The sequence below is a fragment of the Cibotium barometz genome, chromosome 46 (genome assembly GCF_041138505.1).
Source record: "Cibotium barometz isolate CiBa-2024 chromosome 46, ASM4113850v1, whole genome shotgun sequence".
NCBI classification, from domain to species: domain Eukaryota; kingdom Viridiplantae; phylum Streptophyta; class Polypodiopsida; order Cyatheales; family Cibotiaceae; genus Cibotium; species Cibotium barometz.
Window position 1 is genome coordinate 47,258,039 of NC_141091.1, and position 19,102 is coordinate 47,277,140.

The 19,102-nt window shown below is 36.9% G+C and overlaps 1 protein-coding gene across 1 annotated transcript; it reads left to right on the forward strand.

Moving 5' to 3' along the window:
• The first annotated feature begins 15,974 nt into the window (after positions 1-15,974).
• Positions 15,975-18,283, forward strand: LOC147612280 (GDSL esterase/lipase At5g45910-like). The gene is made up of 5 exons (XM_086784144.1): positions 15,975-16,349; positions 16,540-16,743; positions 16,903-17,075; positions 17,303-17,570; positions 17,897-18,283. The coding sequence occupies exons 1-5, from the start codon at positions 16,052-16,054 to the stop codon at positions 18,151-18,153; spliced, it is 1,200 nt and encodes a 399-aa protein (XP_086640270.1). The 5' UTR covers positions 15,975-16,051; the 3' UTR covers positions 18,154-18,283.
• Positions 18,284-19,102: the final 819 nt, after the last annotated feature.

Below are 19,102 nucleotides of genomic sequence, written 5' to 3' on the forward strand. Positions count from 1 at the left end.
GCCCCACATTTACACCACTGGCATGGTTGGTGAGATCATGGGAGATATGCGGCCAGTGGGATGACAGGCTGTGTGACAGCCATTCTAGAGACTGGCATAGTTATAGCGCCAGCTCATTTAGTCGGGTTCACACTATAGAGAACCCGTGTATGTATTGGTTGAGTACCTTTCATATTGTGTGTACTCTTATTCTAGTATATGGTGTGTTGAGGGTTGAGTAGAGAAGAAGAAGATTTCAGCCTCTCACCTTGTGTGTTCTCTATTAGGGTTTTGTGAGTGTGTGTGTGTGCTTGCAAGAGCTCAAGCTCTCTTCCCCCCTGCATCTTTTCAATAATCCCATACGCCTTCTCATCTATTCTTTTTCATTACATCTATTCTCACCCTATCACAACCCATATTCATCTTATCTCATCACATACACTTCTTATCTCATCTCATACACATCTTATCACATCTTAACTCTCTTATCACATCCTAACTTATCTCATATGCATCTTATCACATCTCATACACCCCTTATCACATCCTAACTCATCTCATATACATCTTATCACATCTTAACTCTCTTATCACATCCTAACTTATCTCATATGCATCTTATCACATCTTATCACATCTCATACACCCCTTATCACATCCTAACTCATCTTATCACATCCTAACTCATCTCATATATATCTTAACTCTCTTATCACATCCTAACTTATCTCATATGCATCTTATCACATCTTATCACATCTCATACACCCCTTATCACATCCTAACTCATCTTATCACATCCTAACTCATCTCATATACATCTTATCACATCCTAACTCATCTTATCACATCCTAACTCATCTCATATACATCTTATCCCATCCTAACTCATCTTATCACATCCTAACTCATCTTATCCCATCCTAACTCATCTCATATACATCTTATCCCATCCTAACTCATCTTATCACATCCTAACTCATCTCATATACATCTTATCCCATCACATACACTTCTTACCTCATCCCATACACATCTTAACTCATCTTTTATGCATACTTCTATGCAAGAATTTCAATTGTGATAAAAGTAACACTTTTATAATGAAATAATCATTTTTTGTAATATTTTTATAATAAAATAATAATTTATTTATTTTTTTCATTTCTATGCACGAAATTCAATATGATAAAAATAACATTTTTATAATAAAATAATCAATTTTTTTCTTCTGTAATATTTTTATAATAAAATAATAGTTTATTTATTTTTTTCATTTCTATGCACAAAATTTAATATGATGAAAATAACATTTTTATAATAAAATAATCATTTTTTTTCTTTACAATTTTATAATAAAATAATCATTTTTTTATACCTCTATGCATGAAATTCAATATGCTAAAAGTAACACTTTTATAATAAAATATTCATCTTTTATGCATACTTCTATGCATGAATTTCAATTATGCTAAAAGTAATACTTTTATAATAAAATATTTATCTTTTATACATGCACAAAATTCAATTATGCTAAAAGTAACACTTTTATAATAAAATATTCATCTTTTATGCATACCTCTATGCATAAAATTCAATTATGTTAAAAGTAACACTTTTATAATAATATATTTATCTTTTATGCATAATATAAAAATTCAATTTTTCCATGATTACTATGAAATTCTTTCAATTAATCTAGGATGATAATTCCTAGAATATGGTAGAAAATCCTCTTTTCATGCTTTGAATGAAATTATTTTATGTGTAAATTTTTATAAAATTTTACCATAGCTCTGCTACTATAACTAATAAATCTCAATTATTTTAAAATATAGGTTATCTTTAAGGGAATGATTAGAATGATCCCTAATTGGATCATTAACCCTTAATAAAAAATAATCATAAACTAAAAGCATAGATAAAAAAACTATTAATTTATTCTTAAGCATAGATTAATCTTGGATTAAGAAAAAGCTTTATGAAAAGCTTAATTTGGATTGAGAATGGGTCATGAGTATGACCATTTCTTAAGTGAGAGAGAAAAAACCATTAGAATTAAACATAAATAAAAATTTATGTAATTCTTTACTATTATTAATTAATTAACTTCAATAGCATTTCAAAATAAAATAATTTAATATAGCGGTAGGTGTATATAGAGCTGTGGGTTTTTCCCTTGAGCCCCCAAGGGTTTTTTCATCCACAGTTAGAGACCCTTCTTTGAGCGGGGGTGTTGGCTATATATAGAATGTCTCTATATATAGTCCCAGGATCTCCTCTATATATACTCATCTATTGTGTGTATTCCACACACCTTTGGGGATGCATATGACGTGTCTCTCTCTCTCTCACGTTGGTTCAACAGCAATAACCCGTCGAATTATTTCCATAGATGAGTTACCTTATACGTGTGCTGCTTGTGAGTGCTGCTTTTGTGACCATATGATGGACGGGCTTATGGAATTGTAAAAAGTTCTTCTATCTTTCCTGTATACGTTCCAAGAGTGTATAAAGTTGAAATCTTTGTTCTTGTCTTAAGTCTTGCTTTCTTTGAGACTTTTCTTGGTGGTTACTCTTAATTAAATTTTCTCTTAGTCTCATATTCTTGCATCTTACGGGATTACCCCCAATTTGCGAGATGAGGGCATCTCGCGTTTTTCAAGTGGGAGAGATTGTAAGATTCCTCCCCAACCTCTCAAGATGTCCAGCATCTTCCCCTTGTAATCAATCCCCTCTTCAGAAATATAAAAGATCTTGTCTCTGCCGGTTTTGGCATAGAGAGAGAAAATATTCTAGAGAGAGAATATTTAAATTTTGAATATTTTTAGATAGAAAAATTTCTCATATTATTAAAATAAGATCCCCTGAAATAGAAGTTCAAAAAGATTTTCTGAAGGTGCATTAGAAATTAAGTATGATAAATCTAATTTGTAAAAGAAAATATCCAAAAATGAGTAAATGCTCACATCAGATGAAGAGTTGACTATGTACAAGGTTTATTAGTAAGAAACTATGAGTAATATAAAAAATATGAGATATTTTGGGTATAATGATTCCATTTTGACACATATGTAAGGAAGGGGAGTCCCTTCAATGAGGTGCCTACTTCACATGTGCAATTGAGTTTTAAATCTTCAAAAATTGTGATATTTTTATCTCTCCTCTCTCCTAGATCAAACCAAATCAAAAAGTAACCAAACTAGGTCCAAAAGTGGTCCAAATCTAGTCCAAATTCAACCAAACTGAATCTGGAAAATTCTAGAAATCACCTCCCTCTCCTATAAATAGAACATGAGTCCTTTGAAAAAAAAAGAGAAATTTTACTATACTAGAATTATGCTGAAATAATGCTAATTTTTACTATTCTCTAAAATTCTCTCCAAATTGAAGAAATTGGACCTTCCCTCTTTCTTCAATCCCCATTGGTGGCTCCATCAACATACTAAACCAATTGATTGGTTGGGGGCCTCTACCGTGAACAAAGAATCAAGCAATTTGTAAGGTAAATGGTGAATTTTGATCTTTTCTATAGTTTCTCAAAGTTTCTCTCTTCTCAACCTCTCTCAAGCTTGAGAAGCTTAATTGGAATGGTTTTTGAATGCTATTGAAGGTACATAAATTTCTATTTATGCTTAATTCTAATGGTTTTTATGTAATTTCTCTCTCTCACTCAAGAAATGGTCATACTCATGACCTATTCTCAATCCAAATGAAGCTTTTCATAAAGCTTTTTCTTAATCCAAGATTAATCTATGCTCGAGGCCAAATTAATGGCTTTCTTCTATGCTTTTAGTTTATGTATTTCATGAATATTGATGATTCAATCCATTATGGATTAATGATCCAATTAGGGATCATTCTAATCATTCCCTTAATGATAAGCTTTATCCTTTAAAATAATTGAGATTTATCAGTCATAGTAGCAGAGCTATGGCAAAATTTTTGTAAAAATTACACATAAAATAATTTCATTCAAGGCATGAAAAGAGGACTTCCTACCATATTCTAGGAATTATCATCCTAGATTAATTGAAAGAATTTTATTATAATCATGGAGAAATTGATTTTTATGTTATGCATAAAAGATTATTATTTTATTGTAAAAGTGTTACTTTTATTATATTTGATTTCCATGCATAGAGGTATGCATAAAAGATTATTATTTTATTGTAAAAGTGTTACTTTTATCATAATTGATTTTCATGCATAGAGGTATGCATAAAAGATTATTAATTTATTGTAAAAGTGTTACTTTTACCATATTTGATTTTATGCATAAATTAGATGCATAAAAGAAATTCTTTTATATTAAAAGAATGATTTTCATCATAAATGAATTGTATGCATAAACCTATGCATAAAGGATATAATTTTCATCATGATGTGATAAGAGGTGTATGAGATGTGCTAGGATGTGATAAGATGTGTATGAGATGTGATAAGATGTGATAAGAGGTGTATGAGATGTGATAGGATGTGATAAGATGTCTTAAGCTTCATTATCAGAATCCAAAGTTTCTACTTGTTCTGCTGCATTCTCCCTAGTAACTACTGCATCATGCTCTCCCATAGACTGTGGAATTCTAGCTCTATGTCATTCATCAATTTCCCGCACCAGGTCCGTGTATCTTTCTGTGACTACTGGCCTTGTTGCAGGCCACTGCATGTGAGAGGAATCCATTGTTGCACATAGTCATTCCGGTCGGCGGCCCTTCGTTCTCCAGGTGTAGGTTCTCTGAGAATGACCCTTTCAGTAGGAGGGGCTTGAAGTTGAGCAAAAGGTACATGTCACTCATAATGTCGGCTAAGATAAGAATCAGCTTCAGTCCAATACAGTGGTTGACGGGGTAATGCTAGGGCAAATGAATGCCCCATCTACTCCAACCAGAAACATAGGCACTGAATTTGCTCTTTCTGCCTATTCACCATTGAAGAAGCTTTGCGCCTCTTAGCACTTTGCTCTGCCAAAGCACGGACTGCATCGTCGCGTTCCCGGACCAAGCTTGGCAATATCTACATCCGACCAAGCACCAGTCGGAAGAATAGACTACGAAGCAGAGCCTTCTTCCATAGGAGCCTTACCCCTATCATTCTGTGCAATGGGCACAGAAATAGTACTTGCGTTGAAAACTTGAGATGGCTATTGTTGGGAAACGCTGGCCTTCCACATAGAGCAATTTGTTCTTCCCAACCACTGATGAGCTACTTCAATAAAAGTAACACTTTTATTCTCTTATGCATAGAAATCAATAATGATAAAAGTAACACTTTTATAATAAAAAAATATTCTTTTATGCATAGAAATCAATAATGATAAAAGTAACACTTTTATAATAAAAATATATTCTTTTATGCATACTTTTATGCATAGAAATCAATAATGATAAAAGTACCACTTTTATAATTAAAAAAAATATTCTTTTATGCATACTTTTATGCATAGAAATCAATAATGATAAAAGTAACACTTTTATAATAAAAAAAATTCTTTTATGCATACTTTTATGCATAAAAATCAATATGATGAAAATAACTCTTTTGTAATAAAAAATATACTTTTATGCATTATTTTATGCATAAAAATCCATAATGAAGAAAGTAACACTTTCATAATAATAAAAAATATCAATAAGTATCTTTTATAGAATCTAATTCTATTGAAAATCATTCATTTATAAAAATTAATCATTATGCATCTTTCTATGCATGAATGAAAATGACACTTTTAGAATACTCTAACGATGGGGATTACTCTTTTTGATTAATAAAAGATGAAATTTATTTCACAAATTTTCAAAAAAAATTGCCATAACCTCCTTTGTATGGCTGACCATTTTTTTAATTTTTAACTTACTAAAATTAATTAGAAGTTTACCAAGAGTATTTAATTCATTCTAATGTAAAAATTTTCTACTTATTTAAGAGAAACATTATAAAAACTTGATTTTATCCAATAATCAAACATCTAGGATAAAGAATGGTTGGATTTACTAAGGAAGAGAGGGAAATGCCTTTTTTCAATGAGGCATAACATCATTTGATTTTAGTGAAGACAAAGATAAAAAACAACCATGAAAGAAATATAAAAGAGAAGAATCTCCAACTTACATAGATAATTTGAGAGCTTTCCTTTGGCTTGATGGTTTGAGGGTTCTACTCTTGTTTGAAACAAGAGTGGCCACCAATCTTTTGGAAGAGGGAAGGTCAAAAACTAATGAATTATGAGTAAAATTCACTGTTTTTGGCACTTGGGAGAGGCACGGTAACAGTGCAAAACACTATTGAGTTTCAAAAAAGGAGAAGGCTTCTATTTATAGGAAAAAGTGAACTTCTAACCAAGCCAACTAACTCTAGAATTTTCCAGATCAGTTTGGTCAATTTTTGACCATTTTTGGGTCACTTTTGCTCACTTTTTGGATTGAAACAGGAGAGAGGAGACTCGATAAAAATATCTCATTATTTGGGAGTTTAAAACTCATTCAAGCATGTGAAATAGGCGCCTCCTTCATGAGGGGAATTCCCCCATATACTGAGGTGTCAAAAATGCATCATTTCACCTAAATATCTCTCTTTTTTAACTATTATCCTTGTCCTTAGTTAACTCTTCATCTTATGTGAGTATTTACTCATTTTTTGGGGATTTTTCTTTTATTCTTCTATTTATCTCCTCCCTACATTTGGATGAATCTTATTGGTCCATAGGAACCTTAACTTAAAATTTCAAAAAAATCTTCACCCCCAGGATAATGCCTCTTGAACAGATTATACTTAATTTCTAATGCACCTTCTAAAAATATTTTTGAACTTCTGTTTTAGGGGAACTTATTTTAATAAGATGAGATATTTTTCTATCCAAAAATATTTAAAAATTGAATTATCACTCTCTAGAAGATTTTCTCTCTCTAGGCCAAAACTGGTAGAAACAAGATCTTTTATATTTCTGAAGAGGGATTTGATTAAAGGAGAAGATGTTGGACATCTTGAGAGGCTGGGGAGGAATCTTACAAAATCGAATTCGGTCCTTTAGAACACAAGTCCAAAACAGGCCCAAACTCAGAAGTTTTGATCAGTTGTTTCACCTTCACTGACATTGTATAAGCCTTTACCTACAGCAAATGGCTTCTAAAAACCATCTATAGCACTCTTTAGCTGCCAAATCAGTGCATCCTAAAAGTTTATACTCCCCACTGATTTTAGGACCAAACTCTGCCTCCATCTCGGCTACGAGGGACTGCCACCATTTTGCTAACAGTAATAGCTCCGTCTTTGGCAGGCAAGTGCAGCTTCTGCTGAATATATTCCACTATGAGCTCCATCGCTGCATCCTGTAGAGCCACCATATCACCAACAGCTAATTGCCATAGCAAGGGCAATGACTACGGGTGTACCTGCACACGCTCCCAATGGAAGTTGGAGTAAACGCGAATGCGCTTGTCGGTGAGCCATGCATCAATAGCCGGCCGTGCGATATGCATGATCGGCATGACCGGCAAGAACTGCGCAAGAGAAGCGGTCATCATGTGGCTGTTGCCAAAGAAAAGGGTGCAAGGAAGAAGAGCAAAAGGCAAGCAGAAAAGTAAGAGCGAAAATAGAATGCTTTTCCACAAAACGGAGGGAGTTTTTTGCATGCAGTTCTTCTTTGGGACAATGACTATAGGAGAAATCCAGTCTGGGTTTTCAATAGGTGCTATGAATCCCACTCTTAGCAAAGCGGTCCAGCTCTTCCTTGACCTGCTTGGCTACATGCGAGTTTATGCAATAACATTGCTGCCTGGAGGGTATCGCATCCGGCTTCAAGTAAATGCGGTGTTGGTAAAACTTCGGGTCCAGACCTTTCATGTCAGCATAATCCCAGGAAAACACATTCCGAAATTCCCCCAGAAGTTTCACCAGATCTGTTTTTAATGCAGGCTCTAGCAAGGTACTAATTTTCACCGGCTTAGTCTCCTTGTCATCTCCTTAAAAAATGGTCTCCAAGACATCTTCTTTGACATGGGTAATGCGGCTCATTTGTGCCTCGAAAGCGTGCTCCTTTTCGAGAATGTCTTTTATGTTCGCTTCAGGTCCATACTCCTCAGAACTTAGCAATTTTCCCCCAAAGAGGTTCCCTTTGTCCATGGTGACTGAACACACCGCAGGTGCAAGCCTGAGGTATTTCGCAACAATACATGCCACATCCACTGAGCAGAATGGAATTAAATCCTCATTTTCCCGCAAGAATTTGTCCTCTTCATCTTCATACAAGCCATCTACCATATTCACTATTTCCGACAGGCCAAACTGACTTGCTCAGTTGACGGTGTTCCCTCAGAGCGAATTTAACCTTCCTGTGACCCTGGCAGATGGTCATCAGATTATGCTCCCAATTATGCCAGACCTTTGCTTGGTGCAACCAAGGATGACCAAGCAGCAGATTGTACTCCTCACAGCAAAATCCTCCATGCTCAGCACTACAAAAGACATGACGAAGGGTATGCCCGCCACCTCAATCACCATGCCTTTCAAGACGCCCAAGGGTTGGACTCTCCTCTAATCAGCCATGCGTACGAGAAATGTAGGATCCCATGCTTGCCAACCCATATGCTTACAGGTGGACTTCATTGCAATATTGACACCAGCTCCACCATCGATTAGCACTTGATCGATTGTGAGGCCTCGGATGCCTACAGAAATTTTCAGAATTCTTATATCAGCCACGGGAACTGCCCGCCACCACAGGCTCCAGGTGAGCTGTTTGCACGGATGACACCGGAGTCGGTGTGATTGCCTTGCCCATCTCCTCCGACGGAAGCAATTTAAGAAGGTGACCCAATTGGATTTGGAGAGGGGCGTGGAGCAATCCATCCCATCCTTCACTCTCGGCCAAACTCGCTGTTGGGACAGTTGTTTCGGAATATCCTTCTACGCCTGTGTGGCGGTAGAGGTTGCCCCAACTGAGGTATGTCGTCGATGAGAGTCACAGCATCCTAAAACTGCAGTTTACTTGGTTCGGGTACTGGAACACATTCCGAAGCTTGTTTGTCCACCCAAGAAGTAACTTGCTAGGCGAATAGCTTCCTATGCGGTCCAATCCAGAAGTGGTTGCGCTGTGCGCTAGAGCTGGGGGGCTTCAATTTGTGACCAGAGCCATGTGACCATGCACACCTCTAGATCCAGAGTCGCCTCCATCAACTCAATCTGAACCATGGCCACTGCCAGTTGTTTTCCTGCAGCTTTTGCCTGTTTCTCAACTTTCTTCCGATCATACTCTGGTGCTTCTGGGCAATCTTGGCGCCAATGTCCTTCCTCTGTGTAGAAAAGATAAATTTTTGGACGATCTATGGCCCGACCTCTGTGAAGACCACGACCACGACCACGACCGCCACCTCTACCGCCACTATTGTTGCGATAGGGATGCTCAGAATTGTTCCCAACTTGTACCCATGCGGTTGAGAGTTCTGGCAGTTTCGTGTCTTTCCCACTGTTAATGACCTAGTTGCCGGGGCGAGCCTTGTGCCCCCTCCCATTATAGTAACACTCCGACGTGTTATGGGAGTTGTTGATACAGATAGCGCACCACTTGTCATTCATCACACATTCCATTGTTGGTGGCCAAGATTACCGCAGCGAGAACACCATACTTCCTTCGTGGACTTAGCCAGCCAAAGACCCGTGCTGACCTTCCCACTTATGAGATTTCTTGGTCTCCCGCACTGGCGCCTGATCAAAATCTGTACTGCTACTGTTCTCTAATTCACTGTCCGAGATCCATGTGTCCGAATCCTCCTCCGAACTATGTCGAGACGGCATCCCCGCCGTGACGTGCTGCTGTTAGATTTCTTCTTGGATTGCCTCATGGTGGTGGAATCGTTATCCTCCAACGATTCCCTGGCGAGAATAGATTGAGCAATGACCTCTACCAGTGGTGTATTCACTTTGTCCACAGTGGCTAGGGCCGTGCGTAAGTCCTTTGCTAAGCCCTTCAAGAAATAGTTAGTCAAGACTTCGTGGGCTACCCCGGTGCCCCTGACGAACCCGCTGCAACATCACTGGGAATTTCGCAGCATAATCCTCCACTGTGCACTTGCCTTGCTTGAGGACCCGTAGCCGCTCCAACATTTGGGCTACTGTCTTCTCCACACGGAACCGGCACAAGAATGACAAACGCACCACATCATAATCCTGAAAATGCCCGATGGGGTATTCTACCAGCCATCTGGATACTTTGCCCACTGAGGATAGACTCAAAAACTGACTTCTTATGGAGAGGATCAAAGGGTGGAGGCACATTCAGGCCATAAGAGTTGTCAAACTGCCAAACATGTGCATCTGGATCTTCTCCTTATTTCCCTCGAAACTTAGAATACTTGATGTTGTGGGCTGGCATGGCCATCACGACAAGTGGCTCGTGTGTAACCACCGGTGGTCAAGGAAACAGCCGTCGCACCACTGTCTAAGGAGAGGTTTGGGGTGTCAAAGGATGCCCTCGCCTTTGGAGTGCGAATAGGAGGATAGGAACGGCTCTGTCGCTAGCCGGCGGGCTACTCGTCGAGCCATGACAAGCTTCGTCAAAGAGACGGTGGCTCTGCCGCCCAGTTGCTGGGACCAGCAACTCAGGAGGCCCCTAAGAACGCGTGCGCATTCACAAACATCGTTGTCACCAAGTGTAATCACATTTACTTCCTGCATAGACAGTAAGCGATTACGGGATTGGTTACCTTCTTGCACAGCATACTTATCTTACAGATGGATAAAAGATTAAATTAACAGCAATTTCATTGATTGAAGAATTCCATTGATTCGTACATATAGTTACATCCATATACTGGAATAGTATCTATGATCCGAATAGATACATCTACTAATGACATCCTTTGGAATCCCTACTGACTATTGTGCATAACAGTTTATCAATGCAATTACAAGAATGCGGTTGCGGTGTGCGGTAAATGCCGCAACAACTGTCAATGAAGATGGAGGTGGGCACCGAGGACTACTATCCAACAAGATCTACTAAAAGGCATTTGAGCCATACACACTCCATAGTCACTATGAAAGTTTCCATGCACTCACCTTCAAAGCTCAAAGTGGCTTCTTCTTGCTAAGCCATGATATAAATAAGTCACCAAGGTGAAAGCAAAAGCCACTGGTGGTGACACTCGCCATGTCATAACATCTAGGCCAATTAGAATTAGTTAAAGCATGCACATCACTCCCCTTAGCACATGGAATAAGCCAAGGGACTGAGTGCCCTATAAGTATCTAAATACTTAATTGGTAGCATGCTGCTACCAACTCTTACTTTTGGGAATGTGCATAAGCGTGCTCAATTGATAGTTCCTAAAACTGAATATTTGGCCTCGCATTACATAGATAGATGAGACACCCAATATCTTTCTGATAAAGTGATGCATCAAACAGTTCACTTACATCTTGGAGACTAAGCTTAATACCTATCTCTACTTGTGTAGCACAATAGGCTTATCTTCAAGACTAAACTATGCATCCTTTGTATGTACTTTGACTACAACATCACAATACCGTCATCATGCTACACAAATTGTATGGGCTAAAAAATAATGTAACGAGCCCAAATTTATCATCTTAAATGACATATATAATTCAGCCTTGAAGGCTAAAAGCTTCTCCTCCTCATTAGGACCTGTGAAGTAGTGCAGTGTGCCATCAACATATAAAATGATGATTAAAAAACAATCTTTACTCCTTTTTATATAGAGGGTACTCTTAGTTGGACCAATGTTAAAACCATTTGTAACCAAGAGCCTGCTTAAGGCTAAATAAACCTACATACTTTAAATTTAAATTCCTACCTCTTCTCAATAAAATCATGAGGCTGAGATACATAAACTTCTCGTATACGTCACCACTTAAGAAGGCAATATTGATATCCAACTGGTGTTCATTCCAACCATGATATGTTGCTAATGCAAGAAAATGCCTGATCGAAGTCATATAAGATGTGGGTGCAAAGGTCTCATCATAATCTATGCCCTTCTCTTGAGCATAACACACTTTGTAATAAGTCTTTCCTTATAGTGATCAATGCTACCATCATATGAGATGTGGGTGCAAAGGCCTCATCATAATCTATGCCCTGATCTTGATTTATAACAAGCCTTGCCTTATAGTGGCCAATGCTACCATCAACTTTATGCTTTAGCTTATAAACCCACTTTGTACTAATGAATTCTTTTTATTATAAGGAAAATCTATTGAATTCTAAATGTCATTTTTGAGGATTGAGTCATCCTCCATGACGACCTGCATCCAAATCATTTTTCTATGCTTCCTCAAACGAAGGAAACACGTTCCTCTTCATCAATGCATGTACTGGGGCAACAAGAGCATGATCCACAAGAGAATAAGATGCATGATGAGAACTTGCATATATCTTGCTAGGTAAAGGAGTAGCTAATTTGTTGTCCTACAATGTCTACATGAGCCATTTTGGCATACTCTTAACACTACTTTGGTACCAAAACAGGACACTTGAGTGTCCTTTTTTGGGGGTTGTGAAAAAAAATCAAACTCCTAATGTAGGCTTTAAAAACCAAAATGCTTCATTGGGCATGTAGAACATAACCCTATGCTTATGTAAAAAATGCTAAACATATAAAATGCCTTTTTATTTGAAAGTACATAAGCAACAAAGTAGCATATGTCTTGAAAATGAACATTTTTCAGGATTTTTCCAAATATGCAAGTATCATTCTCTCAAAAAAAAATCCAATGATATCAATAGCATTTTTCCCAAGATATTTTGATAGCATACATCAGTCCAAGGAGGTAGAAGTTCACCAAAAAAATCATTTTCCTTTCCTAGAATTTTTTCCAAAAAAGTTGCATAAAATCAGCAAAAGTAACGCATATTATCAAAACTCAATCACGCCACTAAAAAAAAATGTAGCCCTATCAATGAGAATGTTGATTATTGGTATTCATGCTTGAGATGAGATAAATAAGCCATAACTTGATGTGTATGACACTAACTTAGCCTCCACTTAAGTAGGTTCTTATCGCCTAGTTCTACAAAAACTGTAAAAAACAAAAATACAAAATTTGATCATCTTTTTTCAAAAACTAATCATAACTATGCTTGCACAAGTAGTCTATACCTATAGTTACAACAAATAATGCACTTACACAGCTTTCGCCTTTGATGAAAATCAAAATTAGGCTCATAATTAGACATTTTATGTATTAAAAACAGGTTGCGCAAAAGGCCATGTATGAGATGAGGCCCAAAAAGTGGCTATAAAGTTTTGGAAAATTCAAAACAAAGTAGTATTTACCCTATATAACATGGGTGCACCTCAAGTTTTACATTATTAGCTTGCATATGGAAGGAGAAAAATTCATGCTCCACCTGTATAAAAAACATCATTTCAATATTAGCGAGTCAAAAATTTATCCAATAATTACCGTTTGATGATTCCAAGATTTAGTTTACATCATGGGCTTTCCATCAAGCCAAGTTTCATGATCAAACTATGTCCCTTCTAAAAGTTATGTCCAAATTACTACTATTTTGAAAACAACAAAAATCATGCGTTTTATCAGCATGTGTCTAAGAAAATTAAAATATTACCTTGCAAAAGCTAAGAAAAGTGCAATTTAAAAAATCTCAAGGATTTTTTGGGTCTTGAGGAACATCTGTGGATGTTAAGCATTTCAAAACTCTTAATAGATTGCCCACAAAAATTCAAGAAAAATGCTAACTTTCAGGACACTTTAGTGTCCAATTACAGAACTAGTGTTTTATGCCTACATCAACTGCTTAAACACACTAGTCTTGGTAAATGATATAAATAAAAGGCACATCCAAAATAAAATATCTCGAAATATCCCCATAGAGATTTTGACTAACAATGTTTGTAGGTGTTTTCCGTGAATCATAGAGCTTATCATGTTATCTATATATTCTAATCTTTTTTGATCACTTGTCAAATAATGTGCGTATTTATATGTAGTGGTAAAATTTGTTCCAACCAAGTCCATTTAAAAAAGTCTCTTTCATTCATGAAATTTATAAAATACATTTTTATTTGAAAATTTTTGATATATCTTTAATAAGTTGTGTGGACTCCTTCTATTCCATTTGAAAGTCAGGTTGTTTTTATGTCGAACAATACCAATTTATAAATATATGGAGATCCCATGTGTTCTCTCTCGAAAAAAGTGTCAAAATTAATGTAGTTTTTTTAATGCACACATGGAATTCTAGATGTGCGCTTTCAAAAAAAAGTGTGTTTCTCAGCTATTTTTGAGCCTTCAAGCATTTTGGGAGGAAATCTTTTTAGGTAACCCTCATCAGTTACCTATTTTGTCCGTAGTAATAACAGTGTTAAAGTTGAAATTAGCCCAAAATGTAGGTTTCAGAAAAGACGGGTTCGCTTCATGTTGGAGGCCAAGGATGATTTTTGACGGGTTTGACCACCCTTCAAAAGGATGGGCTTAGTAAAAATAATGCTTTTTTAAAATAATTTACCTTATTTTTTAGGTTACTCAAAATAAGTAGGTGTATTTTACAATCAAAATGCTGAAAAACAGGCATGACGACCGTAAAAAATCAACCATGCTAGAGCTTGTTGAACTATTGAAAAATCCACGTCATTTTCAGAGGAAGAGGGTTTTGACTCACGACTCATGTATCCAAAATGGGTTTTGACCAATGCTTTAAAACATGGCATTCTAGTGTATTTGTACTAGCCGGAATTAAGAAAAATCTACGACGGAGATTTTAAGTTATCCTTATTTTAAGGATTGCTTTTCATATATTTTAGTTATAAAACCGACATATTGTGGAGATTTCAGAAACAAAGACCGGATACATCTAAGCGTTGTCTTTACTTTGATTGAGTAGTGGTTTTGACTCATGAGGTTTTACAGTGTTGGCTCTATAGTAAGGAGTCAAGACTATGCCTTAAATTTGAAGCCAAATGCACGGTTTCATCAAAAAAGTTATGCAACGTTTCTCCTTCAACTTGGGCATTAATACGCCACTTTCTTAACCATTTAGGGCTTCAAAAAATTTATCTTTATTGCGTAAAATGTGCATGTATCTCTACACAATATTGCACATGCAATATTAATGGTAAATTTAAATTATAAACTTGGAGATCACTCTGCTGAAGGTTTTCTATAAAATAGTATTAGCAGAGAAAATTTTTACACAACGTGTATATATATATATATAGACACACAAAAATACATGTGATACACTAACTTTATTGAACCTAATCAATACATAACATCATTAAAAACAACATGGCCTTTATCGTGAATAATGAAGGCTTTTGTGCATCCTATAAAGATGTGCATTATTGTGAATAAAAAAGGATCCCAATTAGAACGTCACGAATGCCATCCTATTAGCAAAAGTAGTGTTCTTACATTTGGTTGCTTTCCGAAAGAAGAGACGTTAGAGTTTTTCTATATATATATATATATATATATATATATATATATATATATATATATATATATATATACACGAAGGTTTTCCAATTTTTGGGAAAATAGTTTTTTTTTGTTTTGTTTTGTTTTGGGGAGCACTGATTTGAAGCCCAAAAGAGGCCCATTTCGGGCTCTGAACACTTCTGACTCACACAAGATGATGTTCATAAAAAATGGGTGGAGGAGGCTGGTGGCGATCTCGCCGGAACGCGATCTTAATGAAGCACGCGAAACGTGCTTGCAGATACAGTTTAAAGCGAGTTACTGTGCGCCAAAAAAAAAAACAAAACAAAACAAACAGACGCGTTGTAATTTGCAACTCCAAAAAAAAGAAAAAGAAAAAGAGAGTCTTGGCTCTTTCTTGATTTCAAGGTCGATCATATATACTGCTGCTGCTGCTGCTGCTTATTAGCAACAAGAATCGACCATATACTGCTGCTGCTTCTTATTAGCAAGGTCGATCAGCATGAAATCATGTGTTAAAAATTATTGTAAACTGAATAAGTGATAGGTGTATTAAACCCCCCACCTTTTCCCCCTCAGATCTTGCGCATATATATTCACCTGCTGATGATCACATATGAGCTCAAGCTGCATTTTCTAAGCATCTAACATGCGTTACTACTCAAGCTATGCAATTATGGCCTTCAATTGGAGGTTCCAAATGCTGTTAATGTTGTTGGTGCTTTCATCATCATGTCTGCAAGCGGCCTCTGCAGCTGATCACGCCGCTGATCATGCGTGCCCCTCCTTTGTGTTTGCATTTGGGGACGCTCTCTCGGATACGGGCAACCTCGTGAGAACATGGAACCCTGCCCTGCTCTCACCAGCTTTCCTTCCCTATGGAATCACCTACTTCCAGAATGCGGCACAACGCTTCTCAGACGGTCGTTTAATCATCGATTGCACAGGCAAGCATCAATTAAGCATCATAATAATCTAATTGAGAGCAAGAGGACTTCAAAGATTAATCATCTAATTGATGTCACGGCCATCTTCTCTGACAAGTATATTTTGACTTTTGGTGTCATGTACGTTCGCGCGTGTGTGATTTTTGGGGTCACGTATGTGTGTGTGTGTGTGAGAGATTTGGTGCTGCAGTGCAGTCGCTGGGCCTCCCTTTCTTGCCACCTTTCTTGGACTTTGTCGGGACGGATTTCTCTCACGGTGTAAGCTACGCAGTGGGCAGCGCCACAGCTCTCAATTACACCTACTCTGTAGAGCTTGGGGCTTCACCCTACACCACCTACACACTAGACGTTCAACTACAATGGCACCAGACCTTCTTGCAATTTATTGAAGCAGGTATAATTCCCCCCCATATAGGATAATTTAACGCAAGTGCTAACCCCAAACATATATACGTTAATATTTATGGTTGTAAATTATGTATAAACGTGTTAATAGCTAACCATTACCATGAGCTAAAGCCACATACATGATTAATTATTTGATTACTTGTAGGTTTGCAAGGAGGTGTGACCACTTTCCCCGATGCATCAGCTGTATCAGAGGCTACTTACTTCATAGAAATCGGTGGAAATGATCTTCAAAATTATGTCATGTCCGGGTTTGAATATGCAGAAACCATGAGCTTGCTACCCCGTGTCGTGGACAAGGTTGCCGATACTATCGGGGTTAGTGTTTAATCACCTTACTAATCTCAGCTGAATATTGCATACATCGATCAAGCCCACCAGCTTAAACCTGCATTTGCTAGTGCGATGGCGCAGCTAAATAAAGTAGAGTGCTACTCTAATTAGTGCAATATTTATATGAACATCACAGTGCAATAATTATGGTTTATAAAGGGAGCTCAACAACGGAATCTTAATCTTGATTTTGGATATATGCATGGGTGAAGCTTCTCTACGCCAAGGGGGCGCGTAATTTTATGATAAGCGGCATAGGCTTGCTGGGATGCAGTCCCACAACGAAGTATTTTGCGGGCCGCGGTCAAACATTGGACGAGAGGGGATGTTTGGCGTGGGTGAATGAGGTCTCCCGCAACTACACCGACTCTCTGGGACGCTTGAGCGAGTCTCTGCAGCACCTCTTACCCAGTGCGACCTTCGTCTTCTTGGACCTCTACTCGGCCTTCGACGAGATCATGACCAACCCTGTTAACTATGGTACAAATTAACAAAGATGATGATTTTAGGCCTAAATTATTTGAATTAACTTGCAAGACATAACCACTAAAATTAACATGGCTATAATATGACTATCTTGTCATAAGATCTTTCAATGAATAAATAAATAAACTAGTACAATATTTTTTTAGTGGTATGATATTAGAATCTTTACTCATCTTAACATTAGAAATGACGGCTATAATAATATGACTATCTTATCACATAAGATCCTTCAATCAACACACATTTTGACATAAACTAGTTCAATAATTTTTAGAGGTATGGCCTTGATGTACTTATAAATTTGATTGACATCGCTTCAGGACTTATTGATATTGAAAATGCATGTTGTGGAGCACCAAGCCTTGGAGCGGCATCATTGAATCGATACAACCCTTTGGCTTTCTGCGGTCGTACTAGTGACTTATGTGATGATCCCAACACTTTCTTGATTTGGGATGGAATTCACTTCACTGACAATGCGTATCGACAGATTGTCAATATGTTTATTGAAGGGAGATTCATTACACCTTCAAATGCACTTTCAAGGTGTGGTGCTACATCTCTTGGGAGAGCATGATTTTGAGGTATGGTGTGAGAGCATAAAATTTTCATTTTTTTAAATTCCTTTTTATTACAAGAAACACCCAAAAGTTGTGACTCCTATTGCAAAGTTTATCTAGCAATCAATTATCGTATTCTTTTGGCAAGATGCATTCCTTTATATACATCAACTGTTTAATTTAGTTTAATTTTAAAAAAATAGAAATATAGTAAATGTTAACATTTACTATAATCCTAAGGTCCAATTTCTATTGTACTGCACAAATAAGGAGGTCTAGTTTTCAATGATGAAAATGCCACTTTATTTGACAATGTGTATATAGAGAAATTAGGAGAAAAATGCACAAATAGAAGTTTGTCATTTACCACAAGATTTAGAAGAGTTTATTCCTCTAGCTATGGTATTATGAATTCATACAAGGTGCTTCATAAACCTTTTAGATTTATTATTTGAAATAAAAAGGTGTATATACAACTGTGGTATTTTCAGACCTAAAAGATTTTATAACAAACATGAGAAGTAAACATGTTACCTTAAAAAGTGATCTTAACATGACCAATCAGGTGTAAATAAAAATTTATCATTTATGGGGGTTTGGCACAACTAGGTGTAGAGTCTACTAAGATCACTCTACAAAAAATACCTTACATGTGAAACACTCTTAGGTAGCACAATACATGTTCACTGAATATTCAGGAACACTTGAGTGTTCCACAAGAATGAAGAATGCATGGGTCTTTTTTCTAGTTGGAACCTGGTAGAACAACCCTTGCTTGTGGAGAAGCTAGGTTCCTTAACCGTGCCTTCCTTGGTGTCACCACCACAAGGGAGCGTAGCGCTTGGGTAATGAGAAAAGAGGGAGAGAAATACAAAAATATTAATCTCAACCTTAATGCTAATGTGAGTGAGAGAATGGGGGGAAGATGATGGAGAGAAGAAGAATCGAGTACGCAACATCACTCTA

Coding starts and splice junctions, on each gene's coding strand:
- LOC147612280 (XM_086784144.1), top strand. CDS start 16,052: ATGCGTTACTACTCAAGCTATGCAATTATGGCCTTCAATTGGAGGTTC. Junction 16,350..16,539: donor TTTAATCATCGATTGCACAG/GCAAGCATCAAT, acceptor TTGGTGCTGCAG/TGCAGTCGCTGGGCCTCCCT. Junction 16,744..16,902: donor CTTGCAATTTATTGAAGCAG/GTATAATTCCCC, acceptor GATTACTTGTAG/GTTTGCAAGGAGGTGTGACC.